Below are 27,794 nucleotides of genomic sequence, written 5' to 3'. Positions count from 1 at the left end.
CCAGGAGCAGCCTACTTTCAACAGTACTTACAAAGGCCCAGCCAAGCCATCCCAGTTCAGAAAAGCTGAAAAGTGTCATCCCAGTTCCAGAGTTCCCAGTAGGGATTGATCCAGGCCTTTCCTGCAACTGTATCACAGTTCAGCTTCCCCTCCAGCCCACTCCTTCTTCTTTCCCTCCTCCACAGGTGTTGATCCCAAGAACACTTCCCTAAGAAACGTTTTGCATGCTAATTTCCGCCTCGGATTTTTTTTCCTGGTGAACCAAATTGCAACACCCAAGACAATAATATTTTCACTCAACTCTTCATCTATTCTACTTGACAATTTAACTGAAGAAAATTTGTGAACCCAGATTTTGGTTTGAGCAGTTTTCCTCAATAATGTTGACATTTGTAGTTTAGAACACCAAGATCTACCTTTTATAAAACCTGTAATATCTAAGATCACATAACTTTTTTGGCAATATACATCACTTCAGTTTACGAAGAGAGTACAGCTACAAACAGCTAAGCATAAATAATGAATACCGATCAAAAGGAAATACTGAGTTGGTGGTAACCGTGGCTTGGCAGGCTGATGGAGCACATTGCTGGGTGTCTTGTATAGTAATATACTTGCAAGTCACAGGTGTTCCGCAGAGGTGGTCCATAGCTGAAGATTTTACAGAGTGCTGTTTCAGGTCACGAAGAATCATGACACTGTCTGATTTTTTTTTTTTTTTTTTGCAGTTGTCCAAAATATCTTACTTTTATATATTTTGCACTTAGCAGTACTTAAAAAAGAAATCACCAACAATTATACTACCAGATGGCTCTCAGCTAAGCACATTACTGTCTTGAAAACACCTTGAACAAAGTTCAGAAATTTAAAACTTGGAATAAAAATGGGTAACAAAATATTACCATCCTAAAATTGGTGGTAAAGTGGTTACCACTGTTAACAATGGTTGCCTCAAAGAGTCCACAGCATCAAAGTGCCTGTGAAAACTATCTTGCTAAGACAATGACTGGTCTGGCAGCTTTTTTTTTTTTTTGGCCACCCCGCACAGCTTGTGGGATCTTAGTTCCCCGACCAGGGATTGAACCCTGGGCCCACAGCAGTGAAAGAACAGATTCCTAACCACTGGACCACCAGGGAATTCCAGGTCTGGCAGCTTTTGAGGGAAGGAAGTGGTATGGAAAAGGGATGGAGAGATTGGCCATCTATATTGCTGATGGGCTACGGCCACTTTTTTGTCCTTATGATGCCTTGTTTTTCAAAATGTCCTTTTCTCAACAAGATTAATAGATGTAGTTTAGAAATAAGTAACACTCAGTGCTCACTGAAATTATCAAGTTTTTAACCCTGAAGTAAATAGGCTTACACTGCACTCTTTATAATACATACAAATTCAGTAAAGGGAAACATCCATTGAAAATGCTGGGCCTGCAATTGACATATTGCCAAAGAATAAATTATATCCTGTGCTGTAATTATGTATTCAGAAATAATGAATACTAGGAGAAAATAGCAAAGTAGTAATTATGCCAATTACAATTGATTAGTTGGTATTAACATTTAAAAATGTGCTCATTTTATTATACTCTCTTATGCCACATGAAGGCTCTGATACATGAAGATATCTCATTCCTCTTTAAAATCCCTTTTTATAATTGATTAAATTCAGTGAACTCAGAAGAATACTAGGAATTTGTATTATTACCCATGATGAAATTTTATTTAGTTATGCTACAATTTTCATTGTTTTATGTTACTCTGTTTTCTAATTTTCTAATCTGTTTCTCTTGTGCTATTGGAATACTATCATTGAATTTTTTTAATCATTGTATTTTTATATAGAACAAAATAATGCAAAAGAACTGTAATAAGTGGAGTACCTCAATATCCACTGTTGTTTACTTTTTATTAGAATTGAGATTAAATGTGGCAAAGTGATTGCCATTCTATATAAAGTAGAACTCTGTTTCTCTGCAGATCTACAAAGTATGAATTTGTTTAGCAGGACAAGATGATAATCCAGTGAGTTGGGCGCCCTTCATAGTTTTAACACTGAAAGTGAAGTCTACTTGAAATTAAATTTAACCTCTGAAGAAAACAGAAGGATCCTTCAATATGTGAAACATCAGAGTAAATTAATTATCTCCGTTTTCTCAAGTCATGAAATGGAGAGCAGACAGGTATTACGAATTGCTGCATAGGTAATTTACTTAACTTTTTATGACCTTGTGCCCTCTATGGTCAGACAAGAATACTACAAGAAATAAGCAGTTCCTCTCTTAAAGTAAGAGAGTATAACAGAATGTGAATTGAAGGAAAGACCTTCAAACTTAGTGAAAAGTACAAGACAAAATAAGGCAAGGAATATTTACGTGTGGCTAGATAGATGTTCTTAGGACCAATTTTAGTGAGTGGTTAAGATTTAATTATAGTGGGACTTCCCTGGTGGCTCAGTGGTTAAGACTCCGCGCTCCCAATGCAGGAGGCCAGGGTTCGATCCCTGGTCGGGGAACTAGATCCCACGTGCATGCCGCAACTAAGAGTTCGCATGCCACAACTAAGGAGCCCACATGCCGCTACTAAGAAGCCTGCCTGCTGCAGCTAAGACCCAGCGCAACCAAATAAATAAATAAATAAATAAAGATTTAATTACAGCTATAAGCAAAAGCTTAACATATATGGTTATTAACAGAATTCAATTTAAGAAAGTTATTTCCTAAGCTGTACACACTTCTTTCCTTTGAAAGAATTTGATTGCATAGTATGGAGGATAAAAGGAAGACTGAGGGAAAATGAAGCTGAGGGTTTTTTTTTCTCTTTTTAATTGAAGTATAGTTGATTCACAATGTTGTGCTAATCTCTGCTGTACAGTGACTCAGTTATACACATATAGACATTCTTTCTTCATATTCTTTTCCATTATGGTTTATCACAGGATATTGAATATAGTTCCCTGTGCTATACTTTAGGACCTTGTTGTTTATCCATTCTAAATGTACCAACCCAAACTCCCAGTCCATCCCTCTCCCTCCCCCCTCCCCCTTGGCAACCACAAGTCTGTTCTCTATGTCTATGAGAGTGTTTCTGTTTTGTAGATAGGTTCATTTGTGCCATATTTCTGATTACACATATAAGGGATATCATATGCTATTTGTCTTTCTCTTTCTGACTTACTTCACTAAGTATGGTAATCTCTAGTTGTATCCATGTTGCTGCAAATGGCATTATTTCATTCTTTTTTATGGCTGAGTAGTATTCCATTGTATATAGGTACCACATCTTCTTTATCCACTCATCTGTTGATGGACATTCAAGTTGTTTCCATGTTTTGGCTATTGTGAATAGTGCTGCTATTAACATAGGGGAGCATGCATCTTTTTGAATTATAGTTTTGTCCAGGTATATCCCAGGAGTGGGATTGCTGGATCATATGGTAATCCTATTTTTAGTTTTCTGAGGAACTGCCATACTGTTTTCCATAGTGACTGTACCAACTTACATTCCCATCAACAGTGTAGGAGGGTTCCCTTTTCTTCACACCCTCTCCAGCATTTGTTATTTGTAGACTTTTTAATGATGGCCATTCTGACTGGTGTGAGGTGGTACTTCATTGTAGTTTTGATTTGCATTTCTCTAATAATTAGTGATGTTGAACATCTTTTCATGTGCCTACTGGCCATCTGTATGTCTTCTTTGGAGAAGTGTCTATTAAGGTCTTCTGCCCATTTTTCGATTGGATTGTTTGTTTTTTTGTTGTTGAGTTGTATGAGCTGTTTGTATATTCTGGAGATTAAGCCCTTGTCTATAGCATCATTTGCAAATGTTTTCTCCCATTCTGTAGGTTGTCTTTTCGTGTTTTTTTTTTTTTTTTATGGTTTCCTTTGCTGTGCAAAAGCCTATAAGTTTGATTAGGTCCCATTTGTTTTTTTTTTTTCTTTTCCTATTTCCTTGGGAGACTGACCTAAGAAAACACTGGGGGACTTCCCTGGTGGTCCAGTGGCTAAGACTCCCAATGCAGGGGGCCTGGGTTCGATCCCTGGTCAGGGAACTAGATCCCACATGCCACAACTAAGAGTTTGCATGCCGCAACCAAGAGTTCTCATGCTGCAACTAAAGATCCCACACGCCACAACTGAAGATCCCACACACCACAATTAAGATCCCACACATGGCAACGAAGATCCCACGTGCTTCAATTAAGACCCAGCACAGCCAAATAAATAAATAAATATTAAAAAAAAATAAGGTCATGTTACAACATACTACATACATTAAAAAAAAGAAAACATTGGTATGATTTATGTCAGAGAATGTTTTGCCTATGCCCTCTTCTAGGAGTTTTATGGTGTCATGTCCTATGTTTAACTCTTTAAGCCATTTTGAGTTTATTTTTGTGCATGGTGTGAGGGTGTGTTCTAACTTCATTGATTTACATGCAGCTGTCCAACTTTCCCAGCACCACTTGCTGAAGAGACTGTCTTTTCTCCATTTTATATTCTTGCCTCCGTTGTCTAAGATTAATTGACTGTAGGTGTGTGGGTTTATTTCTGGGCTCTCCATTCTGTTCCATTGATCCATATGCCTGTTTTTGTACCAATACCACACTGTTTTGATTACTGTAGCTTTGTAGTATTGTCTGAAGTCTGGGAGAGTTATGCCTCCTGCTTTTGGGGGGTTTTTTTCCCCCCTCAGGATTGCTCTGGCAATTCTGGGTCTTTTATGGTTCCATGTAAATTTTTGGATTATTTGTTCTAGTTCTGTGAAAAATGTCATGGGTAGTTTGATAGGGATCACATTAACTCTGTGAAGCTGAGCTTTTTACTGTCCTGAATTATGTAACCTTAAACTCCATACCCAAATTACTTGACCAAAAATTTTTAAGATCTAGAGAGAGAAAATTTTATATGAGGGTATTAACATCCCTCCTTCTCCTACTGTATTTCTTTTCACTTACTGAGATATATGGGACATTTGGAGTACCATCCATTTTACTTCTAGGTTCTGCAGAGTGAGATTATATATTCACATGAACAAAATTTGGTTGTAACAAAATGCTGATGCCCATTTTAAAGGCATTTTTATCTGTAGCAAACTGTATATAAATTAATATTACTAGCATACTTCTTTCTTTTCTCTTCAATTGGTTTGACATTCTCTTGAAATTAATTTTTTAAATGATGGTGCAAAATCAGCTTTGGGAAAACCAAAGTATAACTGAAGGTAACTCAAAACATTGCAGTTGATGATAATGGTTTGTATTATACAGTAAAATCCCATTTTAATGAATATGCATTGCCATGTTGTATCCAAATCTCATTAAAATGGAAATTTCCTGCTACTGTGCACAGACTATTTAACCATTTAAGTAAAATAAGTACTAAGCATATTGTTCACATCATATCAGCACAGAATTCTCCTTTTTCCTCATTTGTATACCACCCTTTCTTCTAATGTAGCTTGACAGTAATTTATGCTATGAAGTTAGATAAGTCATCACTGTCCAGGTGTAAGATTCTTGGTTGGTAAAATGTGGAAATTAAGAGCATGACTTGCACCAACAAGGACCTACTGTATAGCACAGGGAACTATATTCAACATTTTGTAATAACTTATATGGGAAAAGAATCTGAAAAAGAATATATATATCACTGTGCTGTACACCTGAAACTAACATGAGATTGCAAGTCAACTACACTTAAAAAAAACCCCACGGATTGAAGAAAAAAAAAAAAGGGCATGACTTGCAAGTTGCAGACGTCACTTCAGTTCCTATCTCACTGAACACAACCTAGTCACGTGGCATATGCACATGATTGGATGGGAAATTGGGAAATTAGTTTTTAGTTGAGCAGCCATGTGCCCAGCTAAAACTTCTATTATAGGAGGGGATAACATATACCAGAAGGACAAGTTGTAGTCTCGGCTACAGTAAGTCACTGAGAGAGTAAGCTGAGTTTACCCCTTTCCCTCTCAAAAGACATAAGAATCCAATCAAGTCAGATAGACATTATAGGGGTAATCTTGAATTTGTATAATATACTTAAAAGACAGTTATTTAAAACTTCAGATACTGACCTACTGTTAATAACAAATTTCTTATCTGTCACCTCTCAACAAATCACTACAGCAAGGTTATGAGCTGTTGACTTTTATGGCTATTTTCCAGCCCAAACTATATAATAGACCAGTAAAAACATCTCAAATTTTCCACTGCTGGGAGTTCCCTGGTGGCTTAGTGGTTAGGATTCAGCACTTTCACTGCAGAGGCCCGGGTCCAAGCCCTGGTGGGGGAACCATCCAGCATGCCGCTTGGTGCAGCCAAAAAAAAAAAAAAATTTCTCCACTACTAAAATTATATAATAAATATGTCTATTACATTTTTCTTGATAAAGAAAAACATCGGTACTTCCCTAGTGGTCCAGTGGTAAAGAATCCACCTTCCAATGCAGGGGACACAGGTTCGATCCCTGATTGGGGAACTAAGATCCCACATGCGGTGGGTCAACTAAGCTGGTGGGTCAACTAAGCCCCTGCGCCGCAACTACTGAGCTCGCACACCTCAACAAGACAGCCCACAAACTACAGAGCCCGCACGCCACAATGAGAGAAAACCCGCACACCACAACCAGAGAGAAGCCCGCGCACCACAACGAAAGATCCTGCATGCCTCAATGAAGATCCCGCGTGCCGCAACTAAGACCCAACACAGCCAAAAAAAAAAAAAAAAAAAGAAAAGAAAAACATCATGGGGAGTAGGTGGGCGAAAACTTTATCATAGTGGGCAGCTAAGTCAAAGGGGTTATCTTTTAACCTAGGGAAGATTCAAAGTGTAACAGGTTATTTTTGTTTACCCAACTTCTTTCTCTCCTGATGGTGGAAGCACCATCCCCATCTTACTTTGAGGAATTATCACTCCAATCCAATCAACTGCCAACTATAGTACCCTACCACAAGACCACACGTATGTGACCACAGCCTGGCCAATCATACTACCCCAAATCCCTGGCCATACCTCTGAGTCCAAGGATTGAACATGGAATCCAGACGTGGTCAATCAGAACTCTTCTCTGGAATTATATATACTGATACACTTGCTTTCCTCTGAGATTGCTGAAGTGGGATGGTGTAAGTCTGTAGCTGCCTTGTACAGAGGAAGCCTATCTGTAGGAGGAGAGAATAAGGCCAGAAAAGGATAGAGAAAAAAAGAGATGAAAAACAATTAGGATGACATAGAATCCCTGCATTTAGCTGACCCTGCAGTCAGCTCCACCTCTGTCCTCACCAGTTAAATGAGCCAATAAAGACCCTTTTACTGCTTAAGATAGTTTGTTAGCTTTCTGTCACTTGCAGATAGAGTTCCAATATGCAGAAATACATTCTAAGGATGGAGGAAGCAAAGAGGATAAAATGTAATAAATGTTAGTCCTTAGGGTAGAAAATAGGGTAAAATATATACATCCATTCATAAATGTTTACAAGGTGTCCCATTAGTTTATCTTATTCATTTTCGATTCTATGTATTGAAATTAAATGAAATTTGGGGTTTCTATCTGTGACCATGTGCTCTTCTGGCATTAAATTAAAATAGTACCTTCTAATACATAGAGTGGCTATCTTTGAGTGGTGGGTTTATGAATAATTTTCATTTTCTTCTTTTTTGCATGCATTTTCTGAATTGCCTATGATAACCATTTTTTTTTACCATTTTAATCGAACAGTTATTTTTATTATTTACTACTGTATTAGTTTCCTATTGCTGCTGTAGCAAATTACTGCAAACAGTAGCTTAAAGCAAAACAAATTTATTATTTTATCGTTCTGGAGGTTAGACGTCTAAAACTGATCTATAAGGCTGAGTTTCTCTGGGAGAAGAACATTCTAGGGACAGTTTGTTTCCTTTTCTTTTCCAGTTTCAAGAAGCTATGTACATTCCTTAGCTCATAGTCCCTTTCCTTCATCTTCAAATCCAGCAGTTTAGCATCCTCTCTCCTCTCTGATCTCCTACTTCCCTACTATAAGGATGCTTGTGATTACACTGGGCCATCCAGATAATCCAGGATAATCTCCCCATTTCAAGAACCTTAACTTAATCACATCTGCAAAATTCCTTTTGCCAAGGAAAGTAACACACTTATAGGTGCCAGGGATTAGGACATCTCTGGGGGCCATTATTCAGCCTACCACAATTAGCTACATGTAAATAAACGTGAAAGGTAATTAACATAAAAACTGAGAAGCATAACCTAGCTATGTAAAGAGAAGGTATCTTAGTCCATTTGGGCTGCTATAACAGAAATACCATAGACTGTGTGGATTAAACAACAAACATTGATTTCTCACATTTCTGAAGGCAGGAAATCCAAGATTAAGGTATTAGCAGATTTGGTGTCTGGTGACAGCCTACTTCCTGGTTCATAGACAGCAGTCTTCTCACTGTGTCCTCATACAGCAGAAGGTGGGAGGGAGCTCTTTGGGGTCGCTTTTATAAGGTTACTAATCCCATTCATGAGGGCTCCATCCTCCTGACCTAATCACCCCCCAAAGGCCCCATCCTCACATACCACCACACTGGAGATTAGGTTTCAACATATGAATTTGGCGGAAGGCACAAATATTCAGTCTAGAGCAGAAGGCAATATTTCCATGGGTTGGATGAAGACCCCTGGGAGAAAATAAGCTGAACAATCTCTGGGTCACGGCCTGGCTTTAGCTTCCCTAACAGCTACAAGAGCCTCTTCTGGGGAAGTTAGGCAACAAGGCTATAAGTGAATCCTGGGAGACGAAAGACTCATCAGCATTGTTGGGCTTTCTGGCAAAGCTGGAATATAGGCTAGGGGCTGCACCTTTGGTAGGAATATGTTCAGGAGATGAACTCCTATGAATTTTCTACTTCTAAGCTCTCCAGAAGTAGGATATAGCAGAACACTTCCAGCAGGTCAAGGAGGGGAGAACAGGAACTTCATCAGGACAGAGAGCAAGCCAAGTGTAGGTCAGAAATGTGGGCCAGCTCACCTGGGCATCCTGCTCCTCAGGGTATAAGGATGGCGCCACTGTAATGGGCACCCTTGTGATGAGAGCTCTCAAAATGTTAGTCTCTTGAGTCATATATTCCAACCTGAACTAGCTGCCCTCTATTGAGTGTACAGATATAATCCTGGGATCCTCTTTCACCAATCTCTTTGGAAGAGTCCCTTTACCTTTTCCCCGTGTTGGGTCAGAAGAGCATATCCTCCAGTAGCTCCTTAAGATGCTCAGGAAGTAAATGTTTTCAAGATCTCACTTGACTGAAAATGTCTTTATTCTATCCCCACACTTAACTGTTACCTTGACTATACATAGTGTCCCAGGTTGGAAATTTTTCATAATTCTGAAGGCACTGCTCCATCGGCTTTTTTTTTCTAAATTTATTTTGGGCTGTGTTGGGTCTTCGTTGCTGCATGCAGGCTTTCTCTAGTTGCGGTGAGCAGGGGCTACTCTTTGTTGCTATGCACAGGCTTCTCATTGCGGTGGCTTCTCTTGTTGCGGAGCATGGGCTCTAGGGTGCATGGGCTCAGTAGTTGTGGCGCATGGGCTTAGTTGCTCCACGGCATGTGGGATCTTCTCGGACCAGGGCTCGAACCTGTGTCCCCTGCATTGACAGGCGGATTCTTAACCACTGCGCCACCAGGGAAGTCCCTCCGTTGTCTTCTTTCTAGCTTCCAGAGTTGATGTTGAGGAGTCTGAAGATATCTTGATTGATTTTTTCTATGTAGCCGGTCTCCTTTCCCCAGATCTTGCAGAATGGGCTTTGCTGCTGTTATATCATTAATCATAAACTTAACTCTGCAATCCAGCTGGACCTGTGATAAGGAAAACATGGAACCCCGAGAACTGCAGTAAGAACACACAGGTTATAGGAGGTTGTGAGTAGATGGGGGTGGAGGCGTGCTCTCCTGAGCTGCGGAAGAAATCGGCTGGTAGTTAAGATCAAACATGAGTCAAAATTTTTTTTTTTTTTTTTGGCCACACCCTGCAGCTTGCAGGATCTTAGTTCCCCGACCAGGGACTGAACCTGTGCCCTTGCAGTGAAAGCATGGAGTCCTAACCACTGGACTACCAGGGAATTCCCTCAAACTTTTTAGTTGTCCACAGTCAGCAACAGTGAGCTTCCTGCCAGTATTGTTATTTATTATTCATGGACCCCAAACACTCCATGGCTTCCACAACATTCATATCCTCTTTTCACCTCGCCAAAGACCACATGTTTTCCATCTAACCATTCAGTCTTGGCAGTGCAGATGAAAACTGGAAACGATGGGCTTCTTATTCAAAAAGGATGCAGTTCAGCTGAGGTTGAATCTGGGGAGAAGGGAGAGAAGGGACAGAGGAGGATTGGAACTTGATTTCACAGAACAGTCATGTCTACCCGGGGAGGGATCTTTCTTGCATACATCAGGTTCAACCTGATGTAAATTACACTCTATTAAAATTGCATACACACATATAAAGCGTTACACAGGATGTGAAGCAGTTCACAGAACCCTTGAAGCCATTCATAGATCTTTAGCCAGTTAAAAATACTTAGTATATAACCTTTCAGGTATTTGCCCATATGAGAGAAAGTCACTTCCTTTTGTATATAAATTCCTAAATAAATTTAGAAAAGTTAGAAAAATGGGGAGGGTGGGAGAAGGTTGTTGTTTCCAGAAAGCTAGAACATAGAAAAATCCTAAATCACACTAGTATTTTTCCCCTTGAGTGTGACTAACTTTGCAAAGTGTATTATCACCTCATCTTAAAATTTAAAAAAATCTGTTAAGAGGAAATTAAAATGTAATTCCTTTTCCCCCCATCTCGTCATAAAGAAATATGTAGCAAGCATTATCCTCAACAGTTTTAACATGCTACCAAACTTTCCCCAGGGTTTAGGTTTAGACCATTGTGATGCACTTTGTTTTGTTTGGCCGTGCCGCGTGCTGCGTGCTGCACAGCTTACGGGATCTTAGTTCCCCGACCAGGGGTCGAACCTGGGCCCCCTGCAGTGGAAGTGCGGAGCCCCTCGCTGTGATGCGTTTTGGATACTGATTCTAAATCTTTAAAGATTTTTAAACTTCATCACTATACCTTTTTTGACGTTTCATAAGTACTTCATACGTTTCTCTAATTTATTGTCCTCCGTAATTAAGCAGTCAACAGCTCAAGACCAATGAGCTTCCTACTGAGGCTAAAGATTCGCCAGTTCCAGCATATCTCATATATCCATTTCCCAGTCATTTTTATTTTAAAAAGAGCAACATATGAAAATATTCAATAAATTATATAAATACTGCTATACAAAAGATGAGTAAAACTGAACTGCTGGATGGTATGAGCTCTACCTTATAATAATATGAAATATTTGATAGCTCACATATGAAACTCCATACTTACTGTATAGAGAAGGTATGAGTGCAATACACAAAAATTTTAAGATGATTTTTAAAAATCCGTAAATGAGGTTACATTATACAAATTATTCTGTAACCTGTTTTTCCTATACATGTACCTTCAGAACCACTGACCCATATTGTCAGTTATACCTCAAAAAAAAAAACAAAGGCACTGACCATTACCAACATAATAGGTTTAAAAAGCTCTAGGTTTAATTTGTATTCTAAATGTTTAACATCTTTTTTTTCTGGTGAGAGTTCACCTCTCAGTGATTTGTGAAAGGTCTCTGTGCAGTAAGACTATGACCTTATTTGACCTTATTTGATATATTGCAAATATGACCTTATTTGATATATTGCAAATATATTGCAAATATTTTTTTCTGAATTGGGCAGGAATCTTTTATACTTTTTAATTCTTTACAAGTAGAAGGGTAAGAGCACAACCATGGTGCTAGACTACTGGGTTCAAAACTTAGATGATGCTTTCTAGCTAATAAAACTTCGGCAAATTAATCAGCACCTGTTACAGTTTGTGTATGGGAACAACAGCATGTAATTCCATAGGTTTTTGTGAGGATCCAATTATTTTTCTATTCATGTTAGTTCATCTACCTAAAGTGCTTGGAACAGTGCTCAGCACATACTAAGCTTTATGTGTTACTTATGATGATGATCATCATCATAGATAACATATATGGAGCCATTGTATTTCTTTAGTCTTGTTTGGTAATTAAGAACTTGTTTAGAACTACCTCTTTTTTTAAAATTTTGGCCGCACTGCGCGGCATGCAAACTTCCCTGACCAGGGATCGATCCCGTGTTCCCTGCATTGGAAGCACGGAGTCTTAACCACTGGAGCACCAAGTAAGTCCAACTACCTCTTTATTTGAAATACTTATAAATCAAAAGTTTCCAACTTCTTGTACATGTGGAAAACTTTCAATAAAGATCTCTTGGGTACAAAATATGGTCCTGGTGACTCAAAATTAATTCTACGAATATAACATTATTATAAAGTCATACTTATTTTGAAAGTCTAAAGTTCTTTTAATGGCAAAAACACAAAACAAAACAAGCCACCACTATGTTGAAATTTTTTATTTTGCTGAAATGTACAAACAGAATATAACAGTCCACATTCTATGCTTTCTAAACATTTAACCACTGATGATTTCTGTAAGATGCTGTTGTTCTTCACAGTTCAGATGTTTGATCTCCTGTGAAAGCCCAACATGCTTTCCTTTCTACCCACCAGATTAGTCTTTTTCAGAAGTCTTGCCGTATGTTTTCTTTGTTTGCCTCTCCATGTTGCTGCTTCATTTGAAAGAGTTCATTTTCTAATTGTACAATAGTCCTTTCAATCTCATAATTCTTACTGACCAGGGATACCCAACTAGAAAAGAAAAAAGGGGGGGAAATTACTTAATGTGAACTTTCCCTTATAAGATTTTTATAGTATATATATTTTCAGCCAGGGTCATAACACTAACCTTCACTTTTAGCTTTACATTTTCAAAAACTGAGGTGTAATTAGGCAGGAAAGTGAGTAAAGGGTGTATAGGACCTCTCTGTATTACTTCTTAAAATTGCATGTGAACCTACAATTATTTCAAAATAAAAAGTTTAATTTAAAAAAGAACAAGTTAGAAAGAGTTGAAGAGATATGAAAGAGTGATTGAAGTTGGTATTTAATTGGATTAACAGAAAAGGAGAGAAAATAAGGCAGAGGCAATAAAGAAAAATGATGAAGAATTTCTACAACTGCTAAGATAAAATTCCATAGATTCGGGGCTTCCCTGGTGGCGCAGTGGTTGAGAATCTGCCTGCCAATGCAGGGCACATGGGTTCAAGCCCTGGTCTGGGAAGATCCCACATGCCACGGAGCAACTAGGCCCGTGAGCCACAATTACTGAGCCTGCGCGTCTGGAGCCTGTGCTCCGCAACAAGAGAGGCCGCGATAGTGAGAGGCCCGCGCACCGCGATGAAGAGTGGCCCCCACTTGCCACAACTGGAGAAAGCCCTCGCACAGAAATGAAGACGCAACACAGCCATAAATAAATAAATAAATATATAAAATTAAACTTAAAAAAAAAAAATTCCATAGATTCAAGGAATCTTCCCCTTCCCCCAGAAAAAAATCTTAGGACAAATGAAAAGAAACACACATGTACACGTAGAAGATTATATTAGTTTGAAGAACAGTGTGGAAAGATGCATAATAGACTGATAACATGGGGTACTTAGAGGATGAGGGGAAGGTGGAACAAGGACAGTGATGTGGGTGATGGAGGTTAGGGAAAGAGCAAATCAAGAAAGAAAAGAAATGATAAAAAAATCATGACTATATTCAGAGATTTGTACAAACTTATTTGAATACGTGAAGAACATTAAAAAAACAAAATATATAAACAAAGGGAAAAACCCCCTGAGACACATACGAATTATCAAGAAAGTATGGAATCTCCCTCCTGCAAGAGTTAAAAAATAGACTTTTTTCCTTTTAAAAGGAGAATATAGGTAAAATCCTATTCAGAGCAGAAGTACTGGACAGAAAACAGGGTGCTCTAAGATCAGAATAAATTAGCAGTGGTTCAGTTTTTGTTTATAACTCTCATTTCCTTCCGAGCCCATACTTCAGAAAGAGGAAGAGGCAGTGAAGAGCGGGATTCAGAAAACAGCATTTCTTTGACACCTGTGGCACCCTATTTGAATACTGTTTGAATTATATTGTTGAATCCTGATCTTAAAATGTGCTAAGCAATTTAAAAGGTGATGGGATTGTAGATACTCACGTTGACTCCATTTCTCTTAATTTAGATCCAGCTGTGAGTTGCATGTTCTTTCGCTGCCAGTTTAAGTCTTGAATATGTTTCCTGTAAAAACATTTATACAAGCCACCTACATTCTAAAATAAGACTAAAATCAGCAGAAAAATCTATAACTAATATAATACCTCTTTAGTCCTTTGAGAAGTACAGATATATATGTGTATATATATACACATATATAGTCATAGACTAATTCCAGGAAATAACTTTTTTTTTTTTTTTAACTTTCTTCTCATTATTTTTCAATTACAAATTTCATAAAACATGCTCATGGTGAAGAATTAAATACACACACACAAGCATGCACACAAACAGATTAAAAATCCAAAGTCCCTCCTCCCATGTGCTTCTCCTTCTCCCTGATAACTTTTGTTCAGTTTTTGGTGAGTGTCTTTCCAGATTCTTTCCTGTATATGTATGTGCATGTATAGATTAGGGTGTTTTGTTTGTTTGTTTTTGTTTTTAACATAAATCAGATTATACATGTTATTCTACAACCTTTTCCCCTTCTAAAAGTACCTTTTCAATGTCTGCAGACTTGCAAACTGCAAATGACCCGGTAGAGAGATTTTCAGACCTCAGGTCTATTTCTCCTCCACTCAGGTAGGGCAAACCCAACACTAGACACTTGACAGAGTGGATCATCAATTATTTACTCTCATATGACTATAGTCCAATGGTTCCTTTTACTTCTCATTCTATTTATTAAGATTCACCTCAACTTTATTCTAAAATAAGAAGAAAAACAATTTACCTTAACTTCTGGAGCTCTTTCTGTGCATGTTCAATCATATGAACTAGATTTCTAAAAAAGAAAAAGAAAATCAGATTAATGTACATTAAAATCACATAGTACCAACTAAAAGTGTACTATCTAGTTGATACAAGGTCAAGTTTTTCTGCTAAAAATAGTTAATATTAATTGAGCTTTCTGTGCCAAAACCAAGTTAGATACTCTATAAAACTAATTTAATTCTCATAAGAATTCTTTGAGGTAGGTATGATTATCCCTATTTCACATGTTAGGACACTATACTCAGATTAAGTAACTTGGTCAAGGTAACATGGTTAAGTGTCAGAGGTGAATTCTACTTCAGGTCTTTTAAACTCTTGAGCCCAAGCCATTTACCGATATTCTGATTTTGTGTACTTATATCACTTCGTAAACTGTTATTGTCTTTTCATAGACAAGATGGGAAGTATCTGATGAGTGCACTCATTTACACTCCCTTTTATCTCTTTATTTCTTTACCTACATTTATCTTGTCACTCTCCCCTCCTGTCTACTGCTAGCTAGAGAGAAGAAAAAAACTGTTGTGGAAGGCTATAGATTCAGATTCCAGTCCAAGTCAGCTCTAATGAGCAGAGGGGAGAAGTTGAGCCATACAGAGTTCCATGTGAGTATTATCATTAGAGAAGTGATTCAAGGGTAAAGTTCAAAATCTATCTTTTCCTAAATAACAGCTTTACTGAGATATAATTTACATACCATATCAATTTCCTCTTAAGGCAGTAGAGTCCATTTCAACCACACTGGCCCTACTATGCTCTTGCTCTAGATCCAGTATTGTTTCCCGGCTTTTGTGACTCAAATTTCCTGCTGCCCTTCTGAGTTATTCTGTCTCCACTGACTGATTTCCTATAACTAACTCCAATTCTCTAGAGATTTGGTCTTCAAAAAGTGGTGCCTCTCCAGCTTTCCTTTAGCTCATCCCAACTTCCCTGACTTTGACACTCATTCCATGCTGAGGACAATAAAGCTTAGTACTCGATTCCTGACCTCCGACCATTAACAGGGAGCTTTCTTTTGAATCACCTCTTCCTGAAAGCCCAGCTTGTGGTCTTCTCCCTTCTTCCAGCCTCCCTCTTAAGTACACAGGTCTCTCCTCACGTACTCTGAATGCTGAAACTGATCACACTGCATCATGGGAGTCAGAAGACTCCCAGCTCTGCCCTAGATAGCTATGTTTCCTTTGATGAGTCACCTGACATCACTAGGGCTAAATCTGTTTATTTGTAAAGTTAGGGGCTGACCTTGAAGGTTTCCCTTCAGTTTCAAGTACAGAATTCTCTCCTTATTAATGAAATACTATTTTTTTAAAGCAGTTCTGCACCAAGACCTACTTAGAGCTAAAAGCTTTCTGCCTAGCATATTTGACACCCTCAAATCCTATCACGAAGAAAGAAAATATAGTACAGCTCCTCTGGAGAAGCATCCATTGGGTTTGGAGGAGACAAAATATGTGCAGGAGAATGACCAACACTATAAAGTGTTATGTAATTAAATGTAAAACAAGTGATGTGCATAATAATTTGTGCAGTTTCTCAGAAGAGAGTACCAGAGGCAGAATTTTAATCAGGGAAGAAAAGGAAGCAGATTAAAGTTGGGCCTTAAATAAGTTGAATTTGGGTAGAATAGTTAAGGGTATTCCAGGAGGAGATAAGGCCTGAGTAAAGGCTCCGAGGCAGAGTTTATGATAATCACCAAGGAGAGGACCAGTTTGGCTGGAGTGAAAGTCTACAACTGAGGTATACCCTTTTGCTTTGAATATCATGTTAAATAGCCTGGACCTTACCTTGTAGGTAAGGGAAAATTATTAAAGGTTTCTAGGCAAGACGAAAGCAATGCTCTCTTCAATTTAATGCCTCCTCCCCACCCCCCATCCCCTCACCTATGTTCTCCATTCCTGGAATGTTCTTGCTCTCCTTTAAACATCCAAATCTCACCCTTTTCTGGAACCCCTGTACACTGTTGGTGGGAATGTAAATTGGTGCAGCTACTATGGAGGGTCCTAAAAAAAAAACTAAAAATAGAACTACCACATGATACAGCAATTCCACTCCTGGGTATATATCTGGAAAAAATGAAAACTCTAATTCGAAAAGATACACGCACCCCAATGGTCACAGCAGCACTATTTACAATAGCCAAAACATGGAAGCAACCCAAATGTCCATCAACAGATGACTGTATTAAGATATGGTGCATATATACACATATACAATGGACTATTAGTCATAAAAAAGAAATATTGCCATATGCAGCAGTGTGGATGGCCCTAGAGAATATTATGCTTAGTGACATAAACAAATTGGACAGAGGCAAATATTGTACGATGTCACTTATATGCGGCCTCTAAAAAATAATACAAACGAAAATTCATGCAAAACAGAAAGACTCACAGATATAGAAAACAAACTTGTGGTTAGCAAAGGTGAGAGAGAAGGGGAGGAGGGACAAATTAGGGGTATGGGATTAACAGATACAAATTACTATATATAAAATATGTAAGCAACAAGGATATACTGTATAGCACAGGGAATTATACCCGTTACCTTGTAATAACCTACAGTATAATCTGCAAAAATACTATATCACTATGCTGTATACCTCACACTAACACACAAATCAACTACACTTCAATAACCCCCACCCCCACCCCCTAAGCGCACCCTTTTATAATGGTCCTAATCCTTAATGTCCCTTTCTGTGGATCTCTGTAGCTTATGGACCACAACACACAATGCAGCACTTGCCCCCATACTGCCAAAAATGAACTACTAGTTATCTGGCCTAGAATATCTTGCCTCCTCAACTAGATAGCTTACACATTTTTGGGATTGATTTGCTCTCTTAAATTTCTTAATCACCCCAACCCCATTTTCCCTTTATTCTCCTTGCAACATATTCACAATAGAAACTGAATTGTTTGTTCTGTAGTTTCTTAAATTCTGGATTTTGCCCAAAGATCCTTATGTGGCCAACAGAAATTTAAACATGATTCTGAAAACTTGAGAAAAGGTATTTATCGTTTCGTGATTTTTGCTTTACTGTTTCAGGAATCATACTCTAACAAATAGTTTTATGCACAGTTGTGAAGTTCAATGGTCTTTTCTCCTTAAACTGTTAATAGAAACTCAGGACTTTAGGGCTCAAAGGAGCCATGGAGATCATCTAACCACTGAGTTTTACAAGTTGGAAACTGAACCCTAAATAGATAACAAAACCTAAAGCTAAAGCTAGTTATATGGAACAGAAACAGGAGCTAGTGGCACTTTTGTTTCTGGTGTTAATTCTCTACTTACAGTCAATTCTCATAACTTGCAGATTCTGTATATGTGAATTTGCCTACTCACTCAAATTTATGTGTAACCCCAAAATCAATACCTGCAATGTTTTGTGATCATTCATGGACATGCTCAGAGCAGCAAAAAATTTTAGTTGCTGGACATGCACATTTCCAGCTGCATTGGAACAAGGAGATACTCCACCTTCTTGTTTCAGGTCTCATGCAGGGATGACCAAAGGATAGAGTTTGATTTCCAACTCTGGCAAGTTACTTAACACTTCTGAACTTTATCTTCTCTTTTATAAAATAAAGAAAATACAGAATCTGCCAGGATGAGCTGTTTTAAAGGATTTAAGATTAGAATCTATCTGAGATGTGTATATATACATATGTACATACTTCTCCCAGGAGAAATGGTTCAGTATTTGTTAATTCAGTATTCAAGGCCACTTTATAAAGCACAACATGCAATAATGAGAGTTAACTGTATAAGCAACCCCCCACATTAAGGATTACATTCTACCAAGCTGTGATTTGTAAATCAGACCTCAGAACTCATTATTGCAACATCACACAACAAATGTGTTAGGTTTACATCCCCTTAAACTTTGAGATGGGTCTCAAAGCCTTTCATATGGGTTGTAGTTCTAGGACATGACCCCAAGTGAAAGTCCAGCTATACTATTTTTATCCCACTTCTCCTACTCTACTTCCCACATTAAAAAAACAAGACTAAAGGTGGCATGGGTTTAAAAAAAAAAAAGAAACAAAAAAGGCTTCTTACTCATTATACACTTTCCAGGCATTGCATCCATGCTGTGACATTAGTTCCAGATTCTCAATTCGAACCGCTTGATGCTCTAACTGGGCCATAGAATTGTTTACGCATTCTTGCCACGCAGTAATGTCATTTTTCTGACCCGAGGAAGGGGCTGGAAGTTCATATCTGAAATTAAACAACAATGAAATAAAACCACATATTCCTCCAAACCTTTCTTTCTCCTCCCAACAGAATGCCTCATGGGTCTATGCACACTGTAAAAACTACAGAAGACTGAAGATAAAATGCAGACCTTGCAATAATAAGAAATCTATTTATCCTAAGAAACAATCAATGTACAAATAAGATTTAGCGTCATTATACACAGTAACAAAAAATTGTTCACTTCAATGAACAATTCAATAAGCTACACTGTGCATTCATATAACGTACTGTTATATTAGCTATTAAATGTTATTAAAGAATAATTAAAAACATTAAGATGTTTGTAATACGTTAAGGGAAAAAAGTAGGATAGAAAAAAATATGCACCTACATCCATCCACCCTCCCACCCACGTACCTACACCCCTCTAGAGAAAAAATGGCAAAGGGATACAATAATTTTTACATTTTGAACTCAGTCTTTTCTCTGTCTTCATAATACCCAGTCCTTCAACACTGCCAACACAGCCAGCAACATACACTCTTCATAAATCTCAGCTCATTACTGAGTCACTACAAACTAACTTCTAATTTCCATTTTGTTATTTTTACCAGGTATTGTAAAAACTCCAAATCATTCCTATGAAAAATTGAGGGATATGCAACTGGGATTAAGAAGTGATAAACCATTTTGTTTAAAAACAAAAAAAACACAAAAAACAAGCTTTACACATGCATCATGAATGTAGCATTTTGGGAACTTCTGATCATAACGCACAGTAAGAAATATTTTACACTGTGATCCAGTACACAAATACACACAGCTGAACAGAAGTTTCACAAAACAAAACTTACCTTTACATGCAATGCATTCTGATATTTTCTATCCTACTTCCTTAAAAAAGTGCTGTGATGTCTTACTAAACTTACTTCACAATCTACTGCTTAAAGCATCATGACCTACTTATGGGTTCAAAATATACTGTTATGAAGGAGTTACTATCATGAAAATCTTTAGAGCAGAAGCACCTGGAAACAAGAGAACTGAGGAGTCCTAGGAGTTTGCCTTTATCATTCAAGCCAGATGGAAATGCAGCACAAGAAAAGGAAAAATCTGGTCCTTCGGTTCTATAGACTCAAATCCCTCTTTTAATCTGTACATATGCTGAGAGGATAACCCTACTGTTCATGTGGCCCTCTCTGCTCTGCCAGATTAGTTACTGGTTCTCATCATTTCATAGTTTTCTTAGAGCTGAAGGGGACCTCAGATGTTAAGCAACCCAATTCTCCAATTTAGTGAAAGTAACAAAAGGGTGTTTTGGTTTTTTTCCTGAAAAAGTTTTGTAGTAAAGTGGCATGGGAAGGGAGACAGTAGAACCAAAGTCAAACTATGCAGGTACCCTGAGTTTACTAACGTTGCCTGTGTAAGAGTGAAGCACTACATGTCTAATCAGGAACCTTTCCTCGGGAATTCTTAAACATGAACTTAGTTACAATTTACCATTCCCCTGTTATTGGATTTTAAAATATTTTGCATTTTTAAATAAAGGTGCAAAGAATATTTTTGAACATTAATACAAGATTATATGAACCACTATTATAACTATTACAAGAAAAAACATAAATACATAAAAACAGACAAGAATTTTTTCTTTTCCACATTTTAACATGGCTATAGCAGTTTTACTAATAAATTATAATTAAAGTAAACAATGATTTGAGGCCAGCTGAACCCAGAAGTAGGACTTACCGTTTCATACTGAGCAATTCAATTGGTTGTCGAGCAGCCAATCTTTCAAATTCATTTCTCATTATGTCAGTCTGATGTGTAAATTGAAGAAAGAATTATTTCCAAAATCATATCAACAAACTGTATTACTATCCATTATTAACGGATCATTTCCCTACCCCCCAGGTCTTCTCTGCAGTCAGTGCTCTCTAGAATCTGGAGAAGTGCACAGACACACACACGCTTCATATGTAAAGGGGCCCTCAGAGAAAAGGATTAATCCTAAATCAGTGGTTCTCAGTCCAGCACACATTTAGAATCAAATGGGAGTTTCGAAAACAATTCCAATACAATTCACATTATCACTCCTCTCCCCCACTACAGGACATGATTATAACTTTTGTTTTTAACTCACCAGTTGATTGTAAAGTCAAGCCAGTGTTGAGAACTATGGATCTAAGTATTCACTGGGGGCAGGGGAAGAGAGAAGAGGACTTGAGACATAAAATAATTTGCTTTAGCACTATGAGCCTAAACCTATACTTTCTTTTTGATCCTGGCTGCTCTTTTCACTTTACTCTTTGCAAAGGAGTAACAGGGGAAGGGACAAAAGGACCTGGTTCTGTTGTTTGCTCTAACAATTTTACTATTTAAAAAAAAATGTGGTATAGCTCTACCTCTTTAAGTCCAGTGTTTTGGTCAACATCCTATTCCATTTAGACTAAAGAGTAGGCAAAAAAGGCCTTCCAGAGGTCACATTCCTTGCTTAAAAACTGTGCATTAAGCATGTCTTCATTGGAGAAAGCCTTTTTTTGGACTATTGCTGAGTTTCACACAACTCTAAGAAAATGTGGTTAGTTAGTTTCCTGCAGAAACTAAGGCATTCTAGCTAGAAGGCTATGCACAGTGACAGAGTAAAAACTAACAATTAGGTAAGACAGAAACTACAAAAATATAGTACAAGCAATCTTCAGCCACGTAACATCACATGGCTAGTAAGTGACAGATCTGGAATTTTAACTCAACTCTCTTCAAAGAATGAACCAATGCTCACAGGGCTAAGTCATAAAAAGAACTCCAGGCATGAATGGCACACATTAAGCATTCATTAAACTGCCTTAGGCGCTCTTCATACATTCAGTGATAAATATCCGGGTTCCTCTTGTGTGCCAAACACTGTTTTAAGTGATGAAAATACAGTGCTGAAGAAGACAAAAAAGATCCCTGCTCATAGAGCATTCTCATTCTCAGCTTAGACAGGCCTTCCTCAGCCATCCTATCTAAAGCAGTCACCCAGTCACTTTATATCACATCATTACTTTAATTCTCTGTATAGCTTTATCAATAATCTGATATTTTCTGATTTATCTGTCTCCACACTCTAGAATTTAAACTCCTGTTCCCCAATAACTCGAACAGAATCGATTTTCAGAAATAGTTGTTAAACGAATTAATGAAAGAGCAGTTCAAAGGCAGTTTGAGGAGTGCTTAAGGTCTTGGGTAAATTAGTTAGCCTAAGCTGCAGTTTTCCCATCTAAAAAATTGGGATAATAAACATACAGTTATATAGTTCACAGAGCTGTTTTTAGGACTGCGACAGTGAACCCAGTACACTATTAGCTTCTACTATTAAAAAGCGTTAACTAATCAGTATACTAATTATAAAGATAGGAAACATAGGTTGTATCTAAAAGAGGTAAAAAGAAAACTGGCTCAAGTATTTAAAAGTATGTGACTGAATGCAGTTATCTAAAACTTTCAGAAATCAAGCTAATAAGTACCCATTACTGTCCTTAGTTCTTAATGTGATAACATCTATATTTGGGAAACATCATTTACAAAAAGCATGGGAAAACAGCATGCCATAGGAACATCTCTCTCCTACTTAAAACTTAACCAATATTTTTTTTCATGTTACTTCAATAGGAAATCCTGCGTTTTAATAACAGAATTCTTTCATAAATAAACGGCTAACTGTAATGGGGGAAAAAACGGAACATGTATGTACTAAAATGCCTAACAGAAATCCATTAACTTAGAAATGATATTTTACATTTCATTCAGCTAATTAGACCCTAAATAGTATTTTGGGTGCACTTCTAGGCTAAATATCTAAATGGTTTGATATGGTTCACTTAGACATGATTTATCTCTAGTCATTCACGTCCACCCAGTAAATACTTAAGACTTGATACAAAGGCCGCCCTCCAGTGGTTCTCAGAGGCTTAGGTAATTAGGCTTTTGTAAATATATTAAAAAACCCTAAGTCACTTGTTTCACAGTAGACCTTAGAGAGAAGAGGATCCCTTTGAGAATTTACGCAATAAACCTATCTCGGAAAAACGTAACACTAATTTTTGCATCGTTAGGTCAGGTCGCGGAGCCCCAGAAAGTCCTTCCGTGGATCTCAGAATAAGAACCCCGGGGAAGGCTTATAGGTGTAGCTATTTTCAACTGACTGACAATACCTATACAACAGGGTAAGTAGTAGCTAAGCAAGTAACAGTTAAAGCTGGAATTTTAAATTCACTTCTACGTGGCGAAGGCTCTCGATCCAAAATAAGGATTCACAGGATCCTGGTTCATACGCTCGGCTCAAAACATCACACTTACTTCAAAAGCGGAATAATCCGGGGCTGTCAGGTAGCTCAGGTAGTTCTTGGTAGGTCGGTATCTGCGTGTTTCCTCCTCCACCAATGCCGCAGCCTAAGAACGAGAATAGGGGCCAGGGTAGGGGCAGCAAATTGTTAAGCGATTCTTCCAGCACTAAAGGCCAGCGAGCGCTGAGTCAGTTACACAGACACCCCGAACTTACCGCTTCCCGCACACCAGGCGCTTCATAACCTTGGTCAAAATACGGCAGCGCATCCACCACAACCTCTCCGGCCACCAAACCCGTACCCGCCATTCTTAGGTTCGCCGGAGCTTTCCGAGTCTGCGCCTGCTCAGGTTCTCTTAAATACTCCTGCGCCCGACGCTAACGTAATGACGTCAGCTGCGCATCAGCTTTGGCGCCTAAGTTAATTCTGAGGGCGCGCTCGCTAGAAATTGCCCGGCCATTTTGTTTTGGTCGGACTTGACGTCACGTCGTGGTTTCCCTGAGTCAGCGGTACATCTCAACTTCCGGTCCCCGTGTGCTCTACCGTTTTGCCTCCGACTGGAAGCAAAGTGGAGAGGAGTTGGGACTTTTGGTTTCCTCCAGGACGCTATCTGGGTGGGGAGTCCTTTAAAACTTTTGGAGGGAGCTGGCTGCAGGACTTGGCAGGGAGAAAGTTACTGGTTTCCCACCTCGGCTTTACTCTCCTAACCTTCCACCTTCTTCCGTTAAACTTCTCTCCCTTTGCACTTCCTTGCTGTACCCCCACCATTCTTCGTTCTCGGCGCCCTGAGGATCTTTGCACTAGGTGCAGTTCTTTCGCAGATTCTGGAAGTGGGCGCTAGTCTCCAGTTAAAATTGCGAACCTTTAGACTGCGTAACAAAATGAACCTGATCTCGCCCCCAGGGCGAAATAACTGCCCGCTAATCCCATCTTTTAAAAAGACTGTGATTTCGCCTTCAGGGCGTGTGTAAAATCCAATCATTTTGCCTTCAGAATTTACGGTAATAGAATAGTTTCTCATTGCCTCCGACCACTCCTGCTACTGCTGGTGCCCAGTCTCTGGTCCCTGGCTTCCAGTTCCCTTTGACTAAGCAGGGAAAAACCAAATAAGGTAGTCGGACTATATACCGTGCCCGGTGTGCAAATCTAGACCCCGACTTTGCCAAGAGCCTGGAAATGTTGGCCACGGTAATTAAGCTTGGTTAGTCTAGGATCGATTATCTTTTACCTACCATTAGATAAATGTGTTAGCTATAGATTTAAGTGAAGTAAAATATCTTTACAGCTTAAGCAATTTTATTTCAAATTCTCCAGGAGATCCATGGAATTTTTTGTGTTTGTTTATTCATTAAAAGATCTGTAAACATTTTATACAAATTTTCAGCGATTATTTTACAAACGTGTCCAGAATTTGTAATACTTTACAAACAAAAAATAAAACAAACTGAAGAAAAGGAAGCAGCTTCAGATCGCAGGGATAAGACTCCCATCCCTGAAGAAAAGGTCTCCTCACAGAGGGATGTCTGGGATCCACCACAGTAACACCTTATACCCCCATTTTATAAACACTCAATTCCCAATTACTAATTGTTCCCTCAGGGTGGGAGTGTCAGAGGAGACCAAATGGGGAAATGTCTGGTAAAAGCCCCACTGAGGTAAGCTGCTTAATAAACTTTTTTTTTTTTTTAAACATAGGCTTAGTTCTATTTTCTGGACCCACATCTATAGGAATTGTATTATACAGCACCCGTCTTAAATGGTGTCTGCTTCAGATCCATTCACACACACCTGAGTGGGTTGTAACGACAATACTGCACAAGTTAATAAGTTGTATCATAACACAACCTATAATGCTTTAAGTTTGAATAAATAGTTTTTATGCCAGTTAAAGCCATCCGCAGGAGTTGAAGAAAACAAACTGACACTTGCTGTAACATTTATCAATTAGCGTTACACCAATGCTGACAAATTCCTCTTTCAAACCACTACTACTACTTTAGATATTAAGGGTTGGAGTGATTATGTGGTGTGTGCCCAGGAAATGTCCATATTCTGAGTCCAATTTAACTAGAGCAAAAAGTCCAACATTTCTAGAGGAACCAAAAAAAGTCTCATCTAGACACCTATAGTTTGAAGTCCCTTATTCTCAGAGCTGCAAGTTGACTCTGGTACACTTCAGCTTAAAAAACAAAAACAAAAACAAAAAAAAAGCTTTTTCAATAGCTATAGTCCCACAGAGTTCAAATTTCCATCTGTAGGAATAACCAACTTTCTATGTGTTCATAAACTAATAGTCCTGTCTTCAGTTTAAAGTTATTTAAACTCTCTGAATTCCATTTTCCTCATTAGTAAAATGCAGATGCAAATATCTCATAAAGTTGATTTAAAGACTAAACAAGATGACATACATGTACCATTCATGGCACATGGTGAACACTAAAAAGGAAGGTAGTTCTCATGCCCTTAAAGGACATTTTCCTGTTAGGTATATATTTTTTTCTTTTCTTGTTTTTGGCCATGCCACGTGGCATGTGGAATCTGCATGGGGGATTTTAGTTCTTGGACCAGGGATCAAACCCGTGCCCCCTGCAGTGGAAGCGTGGAGTCTTAACCACTGGACTGCCAGGGAAGTCCCCCATTAGCTATAATTCCCCAAAGTTTAATGTTGACATGCGTGGGACAAGCTACCCAAGTGCCACACAATGTGGAAGAGGAGCTATAAAATGTCTATTTTTATAAGATACTCAATAACAGTGATAATACATAGGGCTTCCATGTAAGTGAGATTCCCCTAGACAGAGCATTAGACCAAAAAAAAAAAAAGATGAGTATAGTCCTTAGCTCAAACAGCCCACAGGTTTAAAGCTGCCATGGTATTTCAGTGATGAGAATTATGTGTGAAGGGCTAGTCCTCTACTTCTATCATGCCTCCGTAGTACCTTAAATGCAGCACTTTTCTCATTGTGCTCATTTTTGAGCTGTTTTTAAAATGCAACACCACCTCTTTCTTGTAAAAGACAAGTGCCTTCATAGACTAAGCTCAAAACACAAAGAATGAGCTCAAGAATCAAAAAGAAAGGCCACTTAAAAAAAATCTGGAGGCAGAGTAAAGGGAGCATTGGTTCCAGACTACTCCCAACAATTCTCCAGTGATTACTACAGCAGCAACAGGAGAATCCTCCTCCGAGAACCTGGCCCGCTCTGTAACCTTTCAACTTTCAAGATTTTGTAGAATACTTCAGGGCATCTTGACTCTTGGAAAAATAGTTTCTTTGTCACTTTCTGTTCTATTTAGGATGGAGGCTGTCAATCAAAGATTTCATTTCTTCTGCAGAAATTTCATTTTACTTCCTAAAGGAAAAAAAGTAGAGTGAACTCTCATTAGTTCATTTTTATTTATTATACATTATTTGAGGCAAGGGATTAAACCTAGTCATTCAGAACAGCCCAGAAGTAAGCTGCCATCTCAAGCTATCAGTTGATGTGTTTAACCACCAAAAAAAACCCAAACCAAACCAAACCAAACACACACACACACAAAATCCCCACATTTCTAATTGTAGAGGTAGAAGAGAACTGAGACATCATCTAATCCCATGGTTTTCAAACCTGACTGTAGGTTAAAATCAGCTGTCCTGCTCCCCAGAGATTTCGTGGAGCCTGGTGTGGGGTGGGGGGTGGATTTTCTTTTTGTTTTTTCTTTTTCTTGCTGCACCACACAGCTTGCAGGACCTTAGTTCCCTGACCAGGGATTGAACCCGTGCCCCTGCATTGGAAGCGTGAAGTCCTAACCACTGGACGGCCAGGAAATTCACTGGATTTTCATTTAAGTTCCCCAGAGATTATAATATTGTAATCAGAGCTGAGAACCACTGATCTAATCCAACACCACGGTATAAAGATGAAATAACAGCCCTAGGCATAATTTGTCCATGGTCTCTCAGCTACTTAGGGGCTAATTTTAATTAGGAGGGCATATATTTCAAAGATCAATATAAATACCATAGAATACAGGTTCTTCATTGTTTGGGGCTACCACACCACTGTTCTCCTACATCATACTGGATAATTAAAAGTTAACTATAATTGAAAAATCATAAACAACTGTGTTTCCTTATGAAGAGTAAAATTAGAGACTTGCAGGAAATCCTCTTTTGCCTCAGATGCCCTCTGAACCAGGTATTTTTAACCTGGAGTGTATGGATGGGCTTCCAGGGGGTCCATTAACACCCTAA

General features: G+C 38.4%; 2 protein-coding genes and 1 long non-coding RNA gene across 14 annotated transcripts in view; 1 reads left to right on the top strand and 2 right to left on the bottom strand.

Annotated features, from left to right (window-relative positions):
* Positions 1-27,794, top strand: part of LOC309660079 — a 72,462-nt gene that overhangs the window by 44,260 nt on the left and 408 nt on the right. For 2 of the 4 annotated variants that reach the window (XR_014263110.1, XR_014263111.1), the window contains one exon: positions 23,329-23,564. This is a non-coding gene — a long non-coding RNA (uncharacterized lncRNA). Of the gene's footprint in view, positions 1-19,318; positions 20,975-23,328; positions 23,565-27,794 lie in introns of those variants that run through there. The other 2 variants (XR_014263109.1, XR_014263112.1) reach the window with 2 other exon arrangements.
* On the bottom strand, positions 12,492-23,981 carry BCAS2 (BCAS2 pre-mRNA processing factor). Its single transcript, XM_082460285.1, has 7 exons — positions 23,775-23,981; positions 23,573-23,665; positions 20,981-21,051; positions 19,091-19,252; positions 14,991-15,041; positions 14,201-14,281; positions 12,492-12,801 (listed from the first exon to the last, which is right to left on the bottom strand). The coding sequence occupies exons 1-7, from the start codon at positions 23,865-23,867 to the stop codon at positions 12,675-12,677; spliced, it is 678 nt and encodes a 225-aa protein (XP_082316411.1). The 5' UTR covers positions 23,868-23,981; the 3' UTR covers positions 12,492-12,674.
* Positions 24,884-27,794, bottom strand: part of DENND2C (DENN domain containing 2C) — a 96,774-nt gene continuing 93,863 nt past the window's right edge. For all 9 annotated transcript variants that reach the window (XM_082458310.1, XM_082458307.1, XM_082458314.1 and 6 more), the window contains one exon: positions 24,884-26,910. In XM_082458310.1, coding sequence (XP_082314436.1) covers positions 26,879-26,910 — 32 coding nt within the window. In that variant the 3' untranslated portion in view covers positions 24,884-26,878. The remainder of the gene's footprint in view (positions 26,911-27,794) is intronic.

The sequence above is a fragment of the Balaenoptera physalus genome (genome assembly GCF_965194825.1).
Source record: "Balaenoptera physalus genome assembly, chromosome: 1".
Lineage (NCBI taxonomy): Eukaryota > Metazoa > Chordata > Mammalia > Artiodactyla > Balaenopteridae > Balaenoptera > Balaenoptera physalus.
This window is presented reverse-complemented; position numbering and strand designations above follow the sequence as displayed.

Bases quoted from the DNA above. Each gene is read 5' to 3' on its own strand.
- BCAS2 (XM_082460285.1), bottom strand. From the start codon at position 23,867: ATGGCGGGTACGGGTTTGGTGGCCGGAGAGGTTGTGGTGGATGCGCTG. The intron at 21,052-23,572 runs GTAAGTGTGATG...TTTACACATCAG, and splicing joins CGGATTATTCCGCTTTTGAA to ACTGACATAATGAGAAATGA. The intron at 19,253-20,980 runs GTAAGTCCTACT...GTTTAATTTCAG, and splicing joins GAATTGCTCAGTATGAAACG to ATATGAACTTCCAGCCCCTT.